The sequence below is a fragment of the Silurus meridionalis genome, chromosome 19 (assembly GCF_014805685.1).
Source record: "Silurus meridionalis isolate SWU-2019-XX chromosome 19, ASM1480568v1, whole genome shotgun sequence".
NCBI classification, from domain to species: domain Eukaryota; kingdom Metazoa; phylum Chordata; class Actinopteri; order Siluriformes; family Siluridae; genus Silurus; species Silurus meridionalis.
Window position 1 is genome coordinate 3,421,895 of NC_060902.1, and position 22,296 is coordinate 3,444,190.

Sequence of the window (22,296 nt, forward strand, 5' to 3'; positions counted from 1 at the left end):
TGAGAAATCCTTCAAGAACTAGAACTAGACATTAATGTGCTTTCAACTATTTGGAAAGCCCAAATAAGGGAGTGATGACCAGGTATCCACATATCTTTAGTTATATATTGTACATTTAATGCTGTAGGACGTTAAAAAAAATACTTTTTGCACAGAATAGTCAATGTTTTAGTTGAATGCATTATTAAATAAATAAGAAAAGTGATCTATTTTAAGTTTCAATTTGTAGAAAACTTTGACTTCCAGGAAGCACCGTTCATATGAAACTTTCTGATGAAATATACAGAACACAACAGGTAATCCCTGTTTCTCTGAAATGCTGCTGGGTTTCTAGGTAGATAGAATGCAGCTTGTGTATTTCATTAAAGAAATAAAATGAAAAATCAAGGTGAAAAACAATATTTCATCAATGTGATTAAACTTTCAGTAGTCCAACCTGGTCAAGAAATCCAATCTAATAGACCACCCAGGCTTTGAGGCAGACTATTATTAGAAAGCAATCCAAATTATCCACAAGTTGCTACAGACACAAAGCAGATTGCCTCTCTGTATTGTTTAGGTTGTTTGCCATGCAAGTCAAATACAACTCTTCCTCTGAGATGTTTCTGCCACTAGGGTTTCTTGATGAATTGACACCCAGGAGACAAATTAGAGGAAAAACCAATATAAAGTATTTTGAACCCCCGCAAGCTTGCCAGTGTTTGCTGGGTTTGGGTTGGTGTTGGGTTTTACAAAACTCTCTGTTCTGGAGACATCATTTGGAAATATTTTTCTTCTTCTTTCTTCACTCTTATTCACCAAGCGCTCGTGCACTGTCATCCAGGAGGAGACCATTCTTATCAGGATAGAAAGGTTTGGTCATAGAATGAAGTTGATCAATCAGAAGTGTAGTGATTTCTAATGATAGTTCCTTTAAAAGGGAACAAGTGGAAAGTAAATGCTTCTACAGCAAAATGGAAGCTGTCAGCTCCTGCTAATTCAGGAGACTTGTGTGTGGAAGTGGTAGCTCGACGGTTAAGGCTCTGGATTACTGATCGGAAGGTTGGGGTTCCCAGGGTTGCCCAGCTGTCACTCTAGGGGCCCTTGAGCAAGGCCCTTAACCCTATGTGCTTCTGACCCCAGCTTCAACATCACTGGTATATGAGAAGAAAGAATTTACCTGTGCTGTGAAGTTCATGTGACAAATTCAAAACACTTTTTGTAGAAGAAGAATTACAGTAATCCCCCGCTTAGCCGCGGTTCGAATCTTGCACCCCCTTGTTTTTCGCGGAATTGCATTTGCCACATAACTCATTTGTTTGGCTGATTTTCCCGGTCTCTCGCGGACAGCACCATAGACCAAAAAACTTATAGGGAATTGTTTTTATGTGAAATAATGAAATTTATTGATAAAAATATATTTATTAATTATAAAATTAAGTTAATGTTAATACAGTACAGTACTGTATACATAAAAAAGCTTTTTGTTGGTGTTCGTTTATCGTGGTTTTTCGTTTATCGCTGTGGTTTCGTACATACATTGTTTAATCATCAACATTTGATATCTCGACATTTGCCTAATGTCTTTATGCTATAATTGATTAACAAGCCATGTACGTCTGTGTGCGCGTGTGTGTTAATGAAGTAAATTATAACACATGGTGCATAACATGGTCATAGCCACAATATTAAAAACTCAAGGCCATGGAATCAGTTTCTGGAAAAAAATCTCTAATGGACTTTTAATCAGAATTGTCTTAACAGTTTAATCACATTTCAGACAGTTTATAACTACAGATATTTATTTCACTAGAAACACCACCAGAACCCAATTGGGCTTTCGGTTATTTTCAGAAAAATTCAAAAAATCTATCGAGACGTGTTCCATTAAACAGGCCACCACAAACACACTTCAATCACGTCTTTAATAGTTTTAATATCATTTTTTAAGCATGAACTACAGTTCTCCATAACAGTTCTAGGTTTTGACATTTCATTAAACTGAAATGAGATCTCTCTGCTATTTTCCAGCTTGAAATAACCTTGGCTTATTGTTTCTCTTGGGATTTTTGTAGGATTTGTGTTTGAAGTTTTTCTGGTTACTCGGAAACCAACAGAACCTGGTTTGATGATTACCATCAGACTTAAATCAGATAAGCTATCAGGAACCATTAGGAACCACACATTTCATTATACTACCATTACCGACCGAATGAAACACATTTAAAACCATTGCAAGCCAATAGAAATGTCGTAGTAATGATTGCTAGCAAGAACTCGAACCTTCTTCATGAGACTTCTTCATTTTAAGATATTGATTTTTAACCCAAATAGTATATACAGTATATATATAAATAATTCATTTTACATATGTATGGTAACATAAATGACCCATTTCCTGCAAAAAAAAACCTCCAACAAAATCCAGTTGCAGTAATGAGTTTGCTGAAGCATGTAATAATAAAAGGTTGAGGTTTCATGCCCTTGTTTGTGTATTTAGCTCACATATGGAGCACATCCCCGTATTACTGCTTCATGCAGAAAGACTGAATGTAACGTGATCACACAGAGTTAAAATGTGGCTTCCTTGCATGCTGTGCTTCTAATTAATGTCCTTAAGGAATTGGCTTTTTCTTCTGGTACCCTCCTCTACACGGATCTTTTTCTGTCTCAGACACATGCACTCTTTCGCTCTAACCAATGAAGCGTTTCGATTCCAAATCATAAGCAGGCAATTTCACTGTCAGTTCTGGTGATGTGGAAAACTAACCCTCCATCAGATCTACATTAGATTTGCAATTTATTCTCACTCGCATTACTGCCAAGATCTAGTTCAAAATCTACGTCTACGTAGACACATCTACGTACTAAACCAATAGTTCTCCATTTTATATTTGATACATATGGTATACACACCAACATATTTGGCTTTTTTTTATATTCATTGTTTCATTAATTTTTAGAAAATAAAAAATAATAATAAAAAAAAATAATTCTTATTATATTGTGTTTACTTTATACCAAAAGCCTTTTTTTCAAACCCAACTTTTAATATCGATTTATGTCTATACTGTACATTTCCTTTCACTTCTTTGTTTTTATCAACTGCAAGAGCAGACAAACCACAGGGTTTTACTTTCAGGAGTAGAGGAATGCAATTAATTACACCAGCAACCACTTCCATTACAACACTGTTATTAAAACCAGAACAACTTCCACATGAGGAAGCTTAAGGTTAGCAATACTCGACTCACTGAAAACAAACCTGACCTCGGGAAAAGAAATCGAATTGTCCGACTTGGGATTTACGACTTGTAGCTTTGTTTTATTTTGTGTTTCGATGGCAGAAAATGTATATACATCTTATCATGGAAAGAAATAATTCTGTTCCATGTGCCCTTTAACTCCATGTTTTTTTTTTTTGCATAAATTCAGACAGATTAAAGTGGGCTATGATAAGAAGAGATTGTTAATAGAGATTCAGCTGAACATAAAGATGTCTGAAAATCTAACAGCTTCCACTTAAGTCACACTAAGACACCAATAATGATCCCATGAGCACATGATCACTATGCATGGGTTTAACCAACTAGGAAGATTTTGTTTTTTGCAGATTGTTTTCTAGTAATCCTAATAAAGCTTGATTTACAAGCAACCATAGCAGGAATGTATTTTAAGTGCACTTTTAGTGTATTTGGTAATACACATGGACTGGAAAACTAAACAAATAGACTTTAATGTACAATTCTTCTAATATTAAACATACAGATTATTTTCTGTTATTTTTCCAACATTCATACAGAACCTGAGATTTATTAGTGTACTTTTCTCCATGTATATTATACATAAAAGAGAGGATAATGCAGAAACAAAAACACACTTAGAAATAATCACCCCCAGACAATCCCGCTCATCTCAGCACCTGTTCTATTATTTATAACATACACAAGCTCTCACTTTGGTGTCTTCAAAAAGGTTCTCATCACAGAGCACTAAAAGTCAGTACTTTAGAGGAATATCGAGGCTATCAAAATGGAAAAGCATTTCTCACGTCAGAAAGTCTACAGAACAAGTTAGTTCCTGTTATTACGGTTAAAGCAGCCTGTAATTTTTCTCTCTGTCTTTCTTAATGAAAATAAATGCAGCTTGTCATGTTAGCAAGAAACCACCAAGCACGACATACTGCATCCTGAAAATTTCCCCATGTGAAAATATTTTGCGAAGGTTTTTTTTCGCAAAAGAAAAGTGCCAAGTCAGCAATTCCATATGTTTTCAAAATCCGTTTTGTGTTCATGCTATTATCAAAGATTTCCTCATGAAAGTTGCTGCTGTAGAAATAATTGTGTAATCTTTAGTGTTTTTATCCAGGTGAAAAATGTCATTGTTTAGAGCGTACGGTCAGGCAACCACAAAACATGCAGGTTTTTGTTTGTTTGTTTGTTTGACGGACAACCTGTAAATAACCAAAATCCTTTATGAACTTTGAACACACCAGACTTGTAGTATTTCATGGAGCTTCTCAGCAAACATCTGATGAAGCATTAAAGTTTTTTTTAATGACATCTGTGCAACAGCATCATTTATATTTAGACCTTGTTGCACACTTTTCACCTGCCCACAAACACACACACACACACACACACACACACACACACACACACATACAAACAAACACAATCACAGCTTAACCACAGCTGTAAGTCTAACTGGAAAGTGAAAGATGATGCAACAGAATTGCCAGGTTCTGCATGGAACCCGAACCTCGACCACAGGATATAACCATCATGCAACTTTTTTCCTTCTCTGTAATGGAAATCGGCAAAGTAACAAGTTCAGCATTTTCTGTGAAGGGGATTTTTGTCAGTGTGGTTAAGTTTGCCTACAGTAGGGGATTCTTACTAAAAGCCAACGCAGTACAGAATGAATCAAGCTAATGATTATGAATCATATATGCTTTTATAGAAGCTTTTTTATGTACACTGAAGTCCCACCATTGATACTGGTGAATCAGTTTCAGATTAACACCAGCAGCTGATTTGGAGCACAGCTGAGACTTGGAGCAAATTATCCAGTGGCCCATAATTCACTATTTTGTCATCAGGTCAGGTCCAAGTTCCTTTTGTTTCTTGTTGTACATGTGCAAGGGTGTCTGAGTGACAATGAGTGTTAGAGCTGGCTGTTTACAGTCATCATGCTGCTCAGGGCGCCAATGACCAGGCTTGACCTCCTCCTACACACTCCAGGCTAAGTACAGCACACTTCCCCACGCCTGATAGCCGCACAATGGCAGGAACCTCAGGCCAGAACAAAGACTCTTAAAACTCCGACCGATTTCCTGCTGCCGCCGGCTGGAGCGCGAGCTCCCATGGAGGGCTATCTAGGGAAAGGGATTATATTCAATCCCTCTCAACATTTAACAAATCATATAAAAAGCACCCCTACTGGCACAAAGTATAGTGTTGCCCCAAGGAAGACAGAATGGTGCATGAATGGACACCAGTTTTACTTCCTCTCCCTCCCTCCCTGTCTCACTCGCGCTTCAGCTCGCACACACTGAAGTTATTAGAATCTGTTGCCGGAAGATGTGTGTGTGTGTGTGTGTGTTGCTGTAGTCCAAACAATTTGTGTCAGTTTTAGCAGTGGAAATTGAAATGGTGGTCCAATCGTTTTCTGCTACAAACAAATGCTCTTCAGCTGCTGTACAGCCTGGACACAGTGTTTTGGCAAACAGTTCCAGCTATATGTGAAGCAGCTGGGCTACTGTTTATGTCCGGCCATTTTGAACACGAGAGTTCGAACACTTTGACATCAAATTGCTTGTTAATCCTGCTGAACATGAAGTGGTGGATTTTCAAACTTACTCAATCCAAAGCTCCAGCTAAAAGTTTTCTCGTTGACATACGAGGTGGTATCAAAAAGTTGCAAGACTAACGGTGCTAAATGGTGATGTTCTGACCACCTGTCTGACATTTTATCATGGACAGCAAGTTAGAAACAAAGTGCAAACGTAAAATTGTGCGAGAAACTGGGCAAATGTGCCACATAGACGTTTGTCATGGCACAGGTTTGACATACAGCGACATTGCACCGAGTCACACACACTCTTTAAGAGTGGAAGAACATCACTAAAAGACAACGAGAGATCAGGAAGACCTTCAACGAGCTCAATGCTGAAACCGTTCGGAGCGATTCACACGATCTCACTTCCGCACCCACCCTTCTGCAGACTTCTCTCTCTTTCTGAAAATGAAGATCCAGATCAATGATCACCGTTTTGGCACCCTTGAGGAGATCCAGCACAAATCACAGAAGGTGCATGACACGCTTTCGAAAAGAAGACTTCCAGAACATATTCCAGAAGTGGCAGGATTTATGGGAGCGCTGTTTTGCTGTGCAAGGGGTCTATTTTGAAGGTTATAGTTCGTAAATGTAGATAAATAGAGCAGGTCTTGAAACTTTTTGATACCACCTCGTATTTGAGTGTAACCTCAGATCATTATAATGTGAATACCAACCTACATTCAATCTTTAAGGCCAATTTGGAGACCAATATTTGTGTAGGAAACCTTGCATATGCATATCACCGCCATGTGTGTGTGCGGAAAACTAAATATGATCAAATTGAGTAGAATTAAAGGGGGGTGTGGGTGGAGCTTGAAAGTCCGCCCACTTTTGGAAACCGTTCTGGGAGAGCGTGCATAAAAAAAACCACAGGCTTACTGCAATTCGAAATGTTTAGTATGTGACTCAGTGTGGACACGTGTGTATCCATGAGTGTGTGTGTGTGTGTGTGTGTGTGTGATCAGGGGACTATGATGCATTGGAACTTGGTGTAGTAGTAAGGGTCTGATGAGAGAAGCCAACATGATCGGATGCAGTGAGCGGCGCGCTCGTGCACCCACGAGGAGGAGTTTTTAAATCCGCATGCGTTTCCTCTCACGCACAGCTCTCGCACCCAAGCAGTGAGTCGCGCAGTCTCGCGCAGCGCCGGAGAATTGCGGCACGGCTCGCAAGCGCGCGCGCGCGCTCGGGATGTCCTCTTGGCCGGTGCGTGTGCACGGGAGCGCTGCAATCGCTCGTGCGTAGAGCTGGCAGGCACCGTGGCTGCAAGGTCGGTTTGCGACTATCCTCCTCCTCATCCTCCACATCACCCAGATCCGCATCCAGCCGTCGTTCCCTGCGCCGCGGCAACCGGGAGCGCGAGCATGGTGGCCAAGGATTACCCGTTTTACCTGGTGGTGAAGAGAACCAACTGCTCGCTCGAGGTGCAGACGGTGAGCAGCGCGAGCAAAGAAGCCGAGGTGGGGGTTTCGTTTAAAAAGAAAGAAAGAAAAGAATCGAGATGCAAATGACATAAATAAGTGTGCTTGCGAGTGCGCGTGCTTTAAAAAAAACAAAAAAAACAAAACATTTCAATGATTTGCACGCGCACAGAGCTCGTTGTTTTGCATCCTAATGGGGATTAAGGTTATTTTCATGGATGTTGCACCGTTATGCTTGTTATTTGCACAACAAATGCATTCGTGTATAATAAGGATTTCATAACATGCATCCGGTTTTTTATGCCTAATCAGCATTTCAGGAAAGCATTTTGCATTTGGTGCTCAGATTTAATACATCAGTGCCACATTAACATGATAGCTTTGATATTATTTATGCCGGTTTGACTGTGTTATGTTGTGTAATAACTTTGGAGAGGTTGTGTGAGCAGATGTTTTTATCCCTGAGGTTTACAGTGTTGAGAGACCATGTTTAGGTCAGAGCATGACTTGCTGTTTAAAAAGCCCACATTTAAAGTCTGACCAGCATGTATCTTCTACATGTTTGTCTCTTCAAGTCAAAATGTCAGAATCCAAATTGCTTGGATAGTCAGACGGTGTCATATAGGATTGATTGATTGATGGACGGACTATTGATCAGTCAGCAGAGTCTGCGTGCTAAAGGTGTGAAAAAAAGCAGTGCACAAGAGATCATTGAGTGTGATAAGCGCGACAAAAACAAGAGACTGGTCAAAGGAGATGATAGCCTTGTTTTTCCTGAATCTTGACAGAAAACAAAAAAACAGCATTCAGATCGATGCTTGACTCAGCCGTGCTTGAGGTTGTGGGATGTGTAGATGAATGCACAAGGCAGTCACGGATTACTCACGTCTGTCTGAACATGTGAGTTTGTCGTTAAATCACTTCAGAGCGAACCCACGGAGGCCTTCGCAGGGGGAATCGCCCTCTGATCACCGGATCACTTTACACCGAAGGGCCAGCCTGCCACTAAAGAATGGGCTGTAAACTTTTCAAAGTCAGGCTGTGCGTGTGAGCGCGTGTATGTGCGTGTGTGCTGCAGGTCACATTGATTTTACAGCCCGCACTGTCATCGTCTATTTTAAAGACTTGAACAGCAGCTGAATGAGTGAAAAAGTCACATCATCATTCAATCCTTACTGTTGATGGTCAGTGGGTTAATGTTTTGAACACGGCCATGATGTTTACTAATATACTTTTCACATGTCTTAGATCTATCCATCTATTAGTCTTTCCATCTATGTATCTGTCTGTCTGTCTGTCTGTCTGTCTGTCCACCCACCCACTCATCCATCCATCCATCCATCCATCCATCCATCTATGCAATCGATACCATACTATATGGACAAGTTTGTGGACACCAGACCATAAGATTCATATGGGTTTTTCTAACATCCCATTCAACATTTAGTTCCTATTTGCTGTTTTTAATAATCTCCATTCTTCTTGGAAGATGTTCCAGTAGAATTTGGAGTGTGCTTATAAAGATTCATTTACCCACAAGAATGTTAGTAAAGTCAGGTACTGATGGAGGTGAGGAGGCTCGGGGTGCAGTCAGTGTACAATTTATTCCAAAAATATACTCAAACCTACTCAAGATCTTTCACTCCAATCCATAAAAACCATATCTTCATGAGTTGGCTTTGTGCACAGCCGCATTGTGATGATGCAACAGGTTTGGGTCACCTAATTCAAGTGAAGGAAAAATTTAATTCTACCACATCCAAAGACTGATTGACTGATTGACTGATTGTCTGTCTGTCTGTCTGTCTGTCTGTCTGTCTGTCTATCGTTCGTGAATCTTCTAAACCTTAATGACTATGCATTTGCATTAATTGCATCTTCTATGTTCAGTGTTCATTTTACTGCAACCTAATTTTTTATAAGACAAAGTTTATAAGACAAAATAATAATAGGTAATTTGTCTAAGTGGTAATCGAAATGCACCTGGGACAGAATGTTAGACACGTGAGTCATGGCGTGGCATTCTGTAATCTGCTTTGTTGTGTACCACAATGACAGCACACCTCCTCAGGGTGATGATTCTGCAAAGTGCTGTTCATATGTTTAGTTCCCTCTGGTGTTTATCAGCCCTTGCAGAATCCAATCTATTAATTTGCTTTCACTGTATCACAAGGGAAGCTATATACCTTGATATAGCCTCGACTGAAACCTCTCAAAAAACACACTTCCTCATTACCCAGCAATGAAAACTGCTTCACCTATTATTTTCTAAATCAGAAGTGGCCAAACCTTTTTCCTACAAAGGGCCAAAAATTTAGCTTGATCGATGGCCGTGGGCGAAAGTAAACGTTTCATTATACCAAACTGTATTATATTTAAATTAAAGTTGCCATGGTTCCGCTTAATAATGATTTTATAATATTTAAAATAAATAAATGATTCATTATTATTTATGTTTTTCAGTTCAGTGAAACTTATAGTACAATAAAAAATATAGAAATAATCCCAATTAATGGCATAATGCAGTTTAATGTCTAATAATTCAAGATAAATTACAATACAGACATATGTTTGTAATATCAATGACCGCTAATGAGAGACATGAAGCTGGTCCCTCTTTTCTAAATGTTTTTCTTTTCTTCAAACTGGGCTAAGTCAAATTCCTTTTTCATTTGCAGCAGAACAACAAAGCAAAACATTTGATGTTAAAGGTTAAATTAGGAATAAAGATCTGTATCAGTAGCAGGCCACTTCTTTTCTCAATCTCAGATATGGCATAGTGGGCCAAATAAAGGGGTAAAGGGGCTTTTTACTCGTCACATGTACATTACAGCACAGTTAATTTCTTTCTTCACACATCACAACGATGTTAGGAAGCGGCGACCATGTTAGTCAAGAGTCACCACAGGCCTTATTTTGGGCATCTTTGATTTAGAGATCATCCTCAGCTGTTGATAAACAGTATATGCCGCATCATAATCTCTTTATCTCTCGTGCACTTGTGAAAATAAAAGTTTGTTCCCGGTTTATTGGCTAATAGGCGTTTTGGTGGCGTTCCACCCAGCTGCTGTTATGATTCATCTGTTCCCACACAGAGCTAGACTCCCTCTTTTAGCAGAAAAAGCGCATGGATAAAATCAATCGTTTTCCGCGAGCTGAAGCTTTGATGTTAATACAGAGCATCATCAGGCCAAACCTCTCACGAAAACACATGGTAGCCCGTTTGCGATCCATATAACCACACGGAATGCTTTCGAACCCCGACCTTGTACCAGACTGCTGCTTTGTTTGACTTGGTCACAAAGTTTTTATAGAGTTTTTTTTTGTGTGTGTGTGTGTGTGTGTGTGGACGCATTACTCAAATGCTTTTCAGGGCGCAAGTCCGGTTTGACCACACGCGCGTTAATACGAGGTGTGTCTCGTAGAGTTTTATGATGGGCCTTAAAACTCCGACCCAGCCAGCATTCCACAAGTGCCTTGCTGTGGAAGAGTTACTATGCACTCGTAAGAATATAGTCATCCCTCTTGTTTTTTCTCCTGGGTTGTATGTTGAAGACACACTTTGTTGTGGGGTCATGCTGCATTGTTCAATTTACCAAAATAAGAACCTACAATTGGTTGCAGGTTTGTTTTGCGAGCGAAAAACGCAACACGCGACTTCTTATTTTCTATGTGAACTTGTGACATGGGGCACTGCAAAGCATATAACCAGTCTTTATTTATGATGGTCATATATGACCTCCTAATAAATGTATATACAGATATTAGCATCTGGTGATTGTATGTAGCTAATAATAAGCTTGTTTGGATATTTTGTTAGTGGTGATTACAAGAGACAAAATTGAAAGATTGCTTCATGGTTCACGATGTAAAATTGCGTAACTGCTACTAGGGATGAAATCTATTTGTATTTCCTGCATCCTTTTTCTCCATCCACAACTCTTTATAAAGTTTGGCTTCATCCCTGAGCTGTCGTAAATGTTGTATATTCAAGATAAGTGTTGACTTTATCAGTGACCAAATTCTGATTAATAGAAATCTTTTCTGGGAATGTGTGTGTGTGTATGGGTGGTTGGGGTGACATGGGTTGTAAATTACTCAGATGAGTTGCTTAACAATGGGGTATCCTGAGTACAGCAAGCACTTGGTTTTCTATTTTAGGCTTCTTGTTTGTATCTGAGAACTCTCTTTGTCACCCCAAAAGAAAGTATTAGTCAGACAGGAAAAGGATGGGACACTTCAGATAAAGTGAAAAATGCAGAGTGTAAAAAACTTCAATGAATTACAGGTCTACCAACCCCACCTCTTCACCCCCCCATCCTCCAATTAGATCACCAAATGATCTCATTTTGCTGAAGAGAGTGGAAATTCACAGGAAATGTAAATATTTGAATCTGAACTTGAAGTGGTTTTACGGTGAAATGGATATGATTTTAAACCCAAGCAAACTTTGTTAAAAAACTTAACGATTGCGGTGAAGTTTATTTGCGCATTCATTAAAAAAAGCATGGTGAAATTTCCACATAAATTCGACTTTGTATTGTAAAAACAAGTGCTGTTGCACCTCCTACAACCGATAGAAACCGATTGGCCATAAGGCTGTGAGTTTTTTGTAAACGAGTTTCAGCTACTGTGTCGTTCCTATGGTAACCACACATTTCTTTGTATTTCTATGTCAAGCAATATTCTTAATCGTACATATATTCACAATTGAACAGATGTTTTAAAGGGTCAGGTTTTAACGTTTGGATACGTTTATTCAGAATTTATGAAAGGGGTCTCCAGTGTCAGGACATAAGTCACCAAACCACAATATGGACCGAGAACTTTATGCCTTCATAATAAGCTGTAAGAGAGACTGTTCATGGAACTGCAGTTTATAGCTGCTATAATGTAAGTGCTAATAAGGAATGCAAATGCAGTCCATTTATAATTGACTTCAAATTGTATAGTCATAAAATCTGGAGTTTTAGCTAAAGGGGAAAAATGGGAACCTATTACAGTGCTTCTGATTAAATGGCTTATTAGGAAAGTTGGAATTTAGGCTAAATCAGTGGCTCTGTGTGGAATCTAGTCTTATTTAAGATCCCAGTGTTTCCCCTTAGTTTAATGACTAGCTTTGCTTAGTTGTAACAAGCAACAAATGACCAAAAACTTTTACAGGCTAATAACACACATAAAGAAATCTCTATATACTGTATATATACACGTATGGAAAGACTCTGAGGCTATAGAAAATATCCCAGGCAGGATTTAGTGCTCACCCTGAGTTATGACCTGGACCTGGGTGTCTTATTCACCTCTATATCTTCTGAATAAGATCTACAAGGTCACGTTGGCTGTTATAAAGGCTGCATGATTTGCAACCCATGTCAGGTGCTGCATTTCATCTTCATTCTTGCATTCTTGTCGGATTGACTGTCCCGCTAGTATATATATATGCAAGGCTGTAATTTTACAACTGTTAAAATGTTTGGACCAGGCAAGTGTGTGTCTTTTCATGCTAAACCCTGCTACGTTTTGTCCAAAGAGCTTTTCAAATTGTTACAGGAGACATTCCACACCACTTAAGACTGTTGAGAATTAATGGAGCTTCTGGACTGATTCTGAATAGCAGGAAAAATAAGGAAGGTTGGATAGTACTGCTTAACACTTAATAAAAAAAGAAACCTTCATATGTTACTTTGGTTGTTTTTACAATAAACAATGTGTACCATAATATGTGTGTGTGTGTGTGTGTGTGTGTGTGTGTGTGTGTGTGTGTGTGTGTGTGTGTGTGTATATAAAGGATATCCTGATTTGTGCCATCTGGTTTTTACACAGGCCAGACTTTTAAATGATTAAAATGATTTCTGGTATTCTCTTCTAAATGAAAGGTGGGTTTGAGAAGTTTCAGTTAGCATTAATGATCATGCAATCCTTATGAGGAAGGCCAGGTGTAACTTAAAGCTTCACCTGCTTAAAAAGAATTAAAAAACATCCATGTACATTTGCATTAGTGTCTTCTAACAGCCATAACACGTTAGATGTCAGGTGTGAGAGACACGTGTCATGATATAAAACCTGCAGTAATGTTGCACAGTGTAGCAAAGCAGTTAGCAACATGATTTCTATAAATAGTTCTGTCACCAAGAGTGATTGTGTTGCTATGAGAATGAGTGAAACCAAGTCACTGAGGCGTTCAGGATAGAGAGCGAATGAGTGAGTGAGTGTGTGTGAGAGGAAATGTGCAAGTGTGTGTGCTGTGTGTTTGCGTGTGAGCGAGTGAATGTTGTAAGAGTGTGTGTGAGTGTGTTTGTGTCTGAATGAGAGCACGAGTATGAAAGCAGGTGTGTGAATGAGTCTTTGAGTGAGTTTGTCACATTTTCATGAGATCAGTTTGAAAACATTTAGTCATAAATGACTTATTTTGCTTGAATGAGAAACCATGTCTAATTTGCTAGCCAAATAAGGAATAAATCACAATGCAATTGATCAGCAATCATCAGTTTTCATCAAATAAAGAATCATTTATATTGGTTTACGTTGCATCAGAGTTCCTGTTATTACTTGTTATAGCAGCTATACACAATCGTTCTCTCACAGAAAACTTCCCCATATAAACAGATCAGCATTTTTAAATCAGTTCACCAATCAAGAACTTTTGTTAGTTGTGTGCTTTGTTTGACAGAAAACGAATGTTAGCATTTAATTACCAACCACATTTGAGAGATGAAGCAAAAAGAAACAATTAATTCTACGTCCCATAAACGTATACAACATGTTGTATGAACAGAATGCTGCGAAACAGGAATGTCTATCACCTTGAGCAGCGATTTCTGACTGACATGGTGTGTCTGGCATCTCTTCAACATCTTTGAGAAAGGTTTATGACCTTGGCACAAAAGCCAGCCAACAGTCTCTGAAATCTGCCTCTATTTAGGCTAATTAACATGCTGTATCCTTGAGGACATGAGCATGAATAAGAAACCAACCACTGCGTTTTTACAGTTTTGCGATGTTATGGGTTTCAGGACAGTTGATCAGCGAGAAAAGCTGAATGTTCCATCCTAAATGTTTGGGATGACATTTTTTTTAACAACATCATTTCTATGTGTTTGCAGGAGCCTAGCAACAAGCGAGCGAAGCCTCTCTCTCGAGTCACGTCGCTGGCTAACCTCATCCCGCCAGTCAAAGCTGCTCCACTAAAGCGTATCGGACAGACATTACAGGTAATGCACTTGTTTATGTGTGGACACAATATAAGAAGTTATTGACATATGATGTAAATAAGTGATGGCTTTATTAATTTATTTAGTTTCTATCACTGAATAAATCAACACTCGTTCATTAGGTTGCAAACTTTGGATTTTTTGAACATAAAGATATTAAACACACAGGGAAGTGTTGATCAAGTTTGCGTCTAGGGGGCATGGCCTGCTCAGCCGTGTAACGGTTCCAGTAAGCAGTATATGTAATTTTATGAAGTTATCACCCCCCACCCCCCGATTTCACATCATTAATTGAATTAATTAAACCTGAATAACTGTTTTGAAACACCTGAGAATTGTGAGTACAACCAATATGCTAAAAATAGGTAGACAGATACACAATTATGCCATTGGTCATTTCAAGTCAGTTCCTATATTGGCTTTTTTATTTTGTGAGCTCAGAGGAAAGCAGAGAACTGAGAGGAAATCTATGTAGACTCTGAAAGGACATGTGAAACTTAAAAATATCCTGAAGTCAGGATCGAACCAGGCTCTCATTCTGGAGCTGTAAAGAGGCAAACATTGTGTTAAAAGTAATTTACCCCAATATTGAGCCAGTCAAAGTTCAAAAGTTCGATGTCGTGTTATAAAAACCTGCATCACTTTGTCTCTTGCTAATATTAAAGTCTAAAGTTTAAATTTGGCACCTGATGTTTTTTTTTTTGTTTGTTTACAGTCATTGTAGTTCAAACCTTTTTGCAACATTAGGCATATTGTAAAAGTCAGTGGGTCTTGCTGGATCTTTAGTAATATATAATAACATAATAATTGGGATCAGCTTCATTTTTTTGCACAAAGGCAACCATGACTTGTTTATTTAATAGTAGGCTTCCCATGTATAATGTCCTCCTTAGAAGCTCCTCAGTAAACTTAAACAAGCTTCCGTTCCTTTTTTTACTTAAAATTTTTTATTATTTGAAGATGTTTTTTAATTCTTGTTGATGTGAGCTGTGCTTGAGCCCTAAAGCCAGGTTTGTGGTAGCAGCTGTTGCTGTGTGATTGAGTAGGGGCTGAGGAGCAGGAGAAGGTAGGCATACCCTGGAGCATCTGGCTCAGAGAGCGGTAAGAGAAAAGGCGAAAGAGAAAAAGTGGGGCAAAGTGGATGGCTTGGGAAAAGCAAGCTCAATGTCCCGGACAGGAAATGAGACAAGCCGAGTTGGTTTTTACATGTCTGGGTGCAGAGAGTGCCTGTGTGTGCTGAGTGTGACTGGAGCACTGAGAACAGGCCGGTGATTCATCACAGGCTTTCCCATGTTTTCGCACAGTCTGGCTCTCGCCAGCTCCTCACTCATGCCATTGTTCTGTACGGCCCAGAGGAAGCGAGCGCCGTGTTTTGATAGACGCTCGTAGCAAAGCGGCGCAGGAAGTTCAAACCAAACCAAAACACAGAGAGACATTTATTCCTACCTCTGATGGTTATCTAGTTATTAATGCGGCGCTTGATGCAGCAGCCTGTTTATCAACTAGAAAAGAAGTTTCAGCCTTGATTTTCATGATATCTATCATTTTTATGTAGCAGGAGGCTTCTGCAGCAATTTTTTTTTCTTTGCAGATTTCTGTGCAGCCTGTACCGCCTTAAGCGCACTGAGTTGCCTAAGCAGCCAGAAATAAATTTTTTGCGAAATATCAGCCCACGTTCTTTTGTAGCGTGACTTAAATTGATGATGCATTATATCATCACAGTACATTCGATGTTGTAACCCTAATCCCTGTTGATCTATTTTGTGAAAGGTATTTATATTGACATGAAAAACCCATTTTCCTCATGTTTATCCCATTTCTCTTTACCTCCAACGGTCCCTGCAGCGCTCCATCAGCTTCCGCAGCGAAAGCAGGACAGAGATCATGCCTCCTCGGCCGTGGAGCAGACAGGCACCGGCGGCCAACACCAAGCGCAGAGACAGCAAGCTGTGGAGTGAGACCTTCGATGTAGGACTGGGACAGATGCTGTCCTCGAAAGAGATTAAAAGGCAGGAGGTAAGACAGAACAGGAGGATGATGTTTGAATAATATAATTAGTGTTCGTGCATCATAGTGTAGTTTATGTATTTGTTTGGTCAATTTCATACAAGATTCTTTATAAGGATGCGCTCAAAAAAAAAAAATCTAATGCTTACATTAGACGTGAAACGCCGACAAAGCAGAAACCCTAGAGTAAACCCTGGAGACTGACTCTGAGTTCCAGTTCACTAATCCTAGTACAAATTATACCCTGCAAGTTCACATGGAAAACACACGGTAGGCTAAAAACGAGCAGTTGTCAAAGTGTGTGTGGGGGAGGGTTTTTAAGAAGTTCTCTACATTGCTCCCTTGTGTTCCTTTAACTTTTCCAAGCATGCAGTTGTAGCCGGCTAAGCATTTTGCTCCTGCTTTTTTTTCTTTTCTTTTTTTTTTTAAGGTAGTAAAAATTTGTCCTGGTTGAAACATGGGAGGCTCGTTCATGTCGACCCCCCACCCCCTTCGCCCTCCCACCTTCGCTGCGGATCGAGTCTCTTTCTGCCTCCGTAGCCATACAAACATCAAAGACTCAGGGATGCAGTGTGGATAACAGGGAGCAGCTGTCTATAGGGAAATATTGAGTGTTTCAAAGGTTGAGAGGGACCGCTGGGGTTTCTTCCCACACTCTGCATATGTAGAAGCAGCTTAAATGTGATTTTATTTCACAAAATGTTTTTTTCTAAACTAATCATATCATTCCTGAGCTTTTGTTTCCTGATACACACCTTTTTAGAAAGTGAAACCTTCTATTGTTGTGAGCTTTCTATCCTAGAGGCTTTATTTCTTTGAATGCCATTACCAAGCTTGCTTCTTTTTCTTTTTTTCTCCTTCAGGCTATATTTGAGCTGTCCCAAGGCGAGCAGGACCTGATTGAAGACCTCAAGCTGGCCAAAAAGGTTAGATCTGCTTTTCCAATTAGTGGCCTTTTCCTCCTCATTTCATGCACCATATAAACACAGACTTAAACCCCCTCTGTGGGAACCCCGGCTCCGATTACTCCTCAGCTCACAGAGTCACACGCTCCACAGGGGGGGTTCCAGGGGAAGACAAGGATTCAAGGAAGAACACGAGAACACCTTTATAGACATGCTAGCCTTTAATTTACGCATATAGTGAGAATCCGAACGGAAATACGATCACACTCCATCATATCGCAGTCGGGTCACATTTTTGTGTCTTGTAGTACTTTTGAAGTGTCTTTTTTTTCTTAGCGTTACTTGATCTTAAGGACAAGATGACCCTCAGTTGCGCATGTTTTTCTGGGTCATATAGTCGTAACTTTTTCATAATTCGTCTAAGCCCAAACAGCCCCCGTGCCAGATTCAGAGCCCAGCTAATACTTGTGGGAAGTTTTTGATTTTATTTTTATTTTTTTGCACTGCTTATCCACTATGCATTTTTGCACCATTCATAACTTGTATATCACTGCACTACTGTATATTCCACCCATATTTATTCTGTATATACTGTATCATACAAACATGCATACTTGTACATAATGATATCATGTCATTTGAGCATTGTTATCTCAGTACATCTATGCACAATCTTTGCACAGTATATTGTATAATACTATATATACATATACTATTACCTACTGCACCTTCTGAACACTATTCACCCTCACCCCTGTACATATGGACCCCATATATTTATCAAACTGCTAATTATTGTAAATAGGCCGCTTATGCACTTCTGGTTGGATGCTAACTGCATTTCATTGGTTCTGTACTTGTATGTTGCACAATGACAAAGTTGAATCCAATCTAATCTAATGTAACCACAGGCCTACCATGATCCGATGCTGAAGCTCTCCATTATGACGGAACAAGAGCTCAATCAGATATTCGGCACCCTGGACTCTCTCATCCCGCTTCACGAAGGTGAGACTCATCCCTGCATGGAGTTATCTGTCTAACGTTATTGTGATGGTCAAGGTGTGACATGCTGTTTTCCTTTAATCAATACCCAAACACCAAATTGGACATAACTATGATCTTCCTGTCTTGCTTTGTAGATCTTTTGAGTCGGCTCAGAGAGGCCAGGAAACCTGATGGCTCTACTGACCATGTGGGCCATATTTTAGTGAGCTGGGTAAGTTCTAAATCCATGTGGTTTCGTTCTGGTCTGCATTGCTTTGTTCTTTTTTGTTCTGTAACATGTTTACAACAGTAGCTGATTACCAAGCCAAAGGATTTTCTGTGCACTCACATGATTTAGGGTTAAGATTTGAGAGCTATGGAGGCGGGGGGTTTGTAGTTCCTTGAAATGGAGGGAACCATGTCAGTTCTGCAAAATGTGAGGGTTTTTTTCCTCATAGTATTGTTTAGAGCTTTTTCTGCCTATTTTTAGTAACCAAAGTTTCTAGAAGTGTAATTCACACTCTTTTGGTAACTCTTTTAAATTAGGGCCAGTAACTAAAAACAGCAAAACGTTCCTAATAGCGTGACTCTTCAGACAAAAACACATGCTTGAACATTTAGATGTTCATTTACCACTCTGCTATTTGATTCCAACTTGGTACAGCTAGTAACATAGAGTCTTTCTTGGCTTGGACTTAAGCTGTAGGAGTAGGAACTTCTCCAAGGAGCGAGTGCGTGGGAGAACTAAAGTGTGGTGGTTTCTTAGCACTTCGAGACACGTATTTATTCAGCGTTATCGTGCCATCGTTGAGAACATGGAATGCTCTCATAAGTCATACCTCCAGCGGCGTGCGTTAGCGCCGTGTAAAAGCACAGATACGGAAAGGTCTTTTGACCCTAAGCCAGTACTCCGGGACAACCATGATCCATAAAGTTTACACATCATCCGGGTCGTCCAAGCATCACAATCTCTGATGTCCTTTTAACCAACAACCTAAAACCTACTGATAAGAGCTGTTTGAAACAAAGTGCAGCTCTGTGTGGGGTTGAAAGGATGAGAGCTGGGGTGGTGGGAGGAGTGGTCACTGCTTTCAAAGCTCCCCTCTATTAATCTCACTCGACAGCTCTCTGCTGTCCAATGTTTCTATTCAAAGTTTTAGGTCTGTTTGCATTTATGTGCACTACAAAAACATATTGGCTTTTTTTTTTCGTTCAGGCTGTTGAGCAACAAGCACTCTTGCAGTTCACCCCAGTTTATTTGACCTTTCTTCAAGTTCTCCATTAGAAAATGAAACAGGATCATTTTTAAATTCAGTTTATCTTGCTTTTGGTACAAACCAAATTTTTTGTAAAGAGGCTGGTAATACACGTGGTTTGTCTCACTGATACAAAAGGATGCTCAGCTTTTTTTTTCCCCTCAGATACACAAACACATTACTTTTATGAAGAGCTCTGTGAAAGCTTTTTAGAAAATAAAGTGGATACAGCAATTCTGGTCCAACAGATTCCTCATCCCTGTTTATTACAATTGAATTGTTCCAAGGTTAAAAATGTAAACGTGTCTAAAACACACAATAATCTAAACGCTGATTTGGTGCAAAAGCATGTATCTCATAACAAAATGTAAGAGCCTATATAATATGCAAATGCTGTCAATGTATCAGATACAGTACATCAGGCAATGCACAGGTACAAGTGTGTATGGTTGGTGGCTTTTCTGTAAGAGTTTTGGCACCTCTTTTGCTATTTTAGTTGATTTTCTACAGCTATTTGTTATTCAGTAAACAAGGTGAAAGGCAAAAACACACAAAAATTGGACGGCGAATAAGTGAAAGAGAATTCTAAAGACAAATAAAGCCAAATTAGGTTTTTTTGGGTCTAACTTGTGTAAAATGAAGAACAGGAGAGAACATATTTCCAGACTGCCTCACACCCACAGTCAAACGTGGAGGTAGAAGCTTAATGGTTTTGGGACTCAACCAACATGGCTACCATTTCATACTTCATCACCATGCAATTCCAGTCTAGGGTTAGGGGCTGATTGGAACCGACTTTACCAACAACAAAACAATGAGCCGAAGCAAAAATCCAAGCTTTGTAAGCAGTATTTAGAGAGCAAACAGTCAGCTAGTGTGTTCTCTATCATGCCCTGCCCAAATCACCTAAATCCTATTGAACTGCTCGGGGATGAGCTGAATCGCAAGGTCAGAAAGGAATCTCCAACTAGCGAAGAACAACTTTGGCAAGTTTTCAAGAAGCACAGCAAAGTATTTCAGCTGAAAGTTTGGAGAAATGGACGGTCCGGATGCTGATAATGTGTAGAGCTGTTATTTTTACTAAAGGAAGAATTTTTCCAATAAAAATAAAGTAGAACATCTGTAAATTTTACATTTGTTTGGTAGAAGTAAAACTTCACACCAATTTTGTTGCATAGAAAAAAAAAGGAACATGCATGTGTCTCTAAAACCCAATAAAAAACTTGGCCGTTCCAACTTTTTGACAGCCACTGTATAATATATAATTTCCTTTCTGGGATCTGCATTGTACTTCCTTGTTTTATATGTCCTTGTTTTTTTTTTGTTTGTTTTTTTTTTTGTTTTTTTCAGTCCAAGCTTCAGGTTATGAAATTTATCCATGTTGTCTTTTTCTTTTATCACTTGTTATTAAAGTTGGTTACAGCTGTCCTACATGGCTGTCCTTTCCTGTTTACCCCTTACAGAGAACAATACTTACCAGAGAAGGACAGACTAAAGAATGTAGCTGTTACCTCAGACTATTTCCTTCAACTCTCATCTGTCCAAGAAGGGTTTCCACAGCAGGGCCTTTTTGCGCTGGGAAAATCCATCAAGTGGATATTGCCTAACCATGTAAACATTTTTTAACACTGCCTCACCTCAGAAGATGATCCTCCTTCACTCCACACTCCTTTTATATTTAGTCCAGTGGAGAGTTATATCAGAAATTGGACCTCTTTTTTTGTATAGATTCCTTCATATTGTACATTCAGTCGATTTTTTTGGTTGTGTATCGTGTATTATTAATTACGTTGTAAATCATTTTGTGGTGTGCTATTATCAACAAAACCAGGGTGGTGTGATAGCTAGGTGGTAGCAAAGTGTTCAAATCCCAGCACTGCTTAGCTGCAACTGCAGGGTCCATGAGCAAGGCACTTAATCCTCAACGGCTCGGCTGTGTGAATGAGATTGTTAGTGAGAAGTCGCTCTGGATTAGGGCATCTGACAAACGTACAAATGTAAATGTACGATGAAGCCGAGCATCACACCATGAAGTGGCATTTCTTTTACCATGCCAAACTCGATTACAGTACAATAACAGCATGTTCCAGCTGTTATGTTAGAAAATGGAAAACGTGAAATACCTGTGAAACCAGAAATTCCTTCATAAATGCTTCGTAATCAAAGTACATATCCGAGACAAGCATTCACCCAGAGATCCAGCCACGTGTCTAAAATGTACTGCAAATGGACATTTAACAGCATGCTAATCTATCACTTACATTAGTGGTATGCTGATTTTTTAAACTGAGTCCCATTTCTCCTTTCACCTGCTAAAGGAATGCACAGCTGTTCACATTAAACTGACTGATTATAAGTCAGCTAAAGGCATTTTTTTCTGAGTGCTGCTCTCTGGTTATTATCTCATCACACTGGTGTGGTAGCATATTTTCTCCTCCAGAGATTCGAATGAGACAGGCCTGGGCTTATGAAGAAGACAGGAAAGGAGAGGTGCAGCTGCAAGGTCTGCTGTAAGACTTCAGCTTAGCCATAGGCTAGTTATCTAACCTGCACGTGTTATTTCTGAGTTTTAGTTTCCAGTCCAGATGGATGGCATAAAGACAGAAAGAAACCTGTTTTTGTCTTTTTGAAACCTTGTGGCAGCCTTGATCTCTGGCACAATAAATAAACTATCACAGATTTCAAAAAA

The 22,296-nt window shown here is 39.4% G+C and overlaps 1 protein-coding gene across 4 annotated transcripts in view; it reads left to right on the forward strand.

Annotated features, from left to right (window-relative positions):
* The window catches only part of arhgef3 (Rho guanine nucleotide exchange factor (GEF) 3), an 82,937-nt gene that overhangs the window by 55,075 nt on the left and 5,566 nt on the right, over nucleotides 1–22,296 (forward strand). For 2 of the 4 annotated variants that reach the window (XM_046875375.1, XM_046875377.1), the window contains 5 exons: nucleotides 14,345–14,452; nucleotides 16,298–16,468; nucleotides 17,323–17,385; nucleotides 18,276–18,372; nucleotides 18,507–18,583. In XM_046875375.1, coding sequence (XP_046731331.1) covers nucleotides 14,345–14,452; nucleotides 16,298–16,468; nucleotides 17,323–17,385; nucleotides 18,276–18,372; nucleotides 18,507–18,583 — 516 coding nt within the window. Of the gene's footprint in view, nucleotides 1–6,729; nucleotides 7,281–14,344; nucleotides 14,453–16,297; nucleotides 16,469–17,322; nucleotides 17,386–18,275; nucleotides 18,373–18,506; nucleotides 18,584–22,296 lie in introns of those variants that run through there. The other 2 variants (XM_046875378.1, XM_046875376.1) reach the window with 2 other exon arrangements.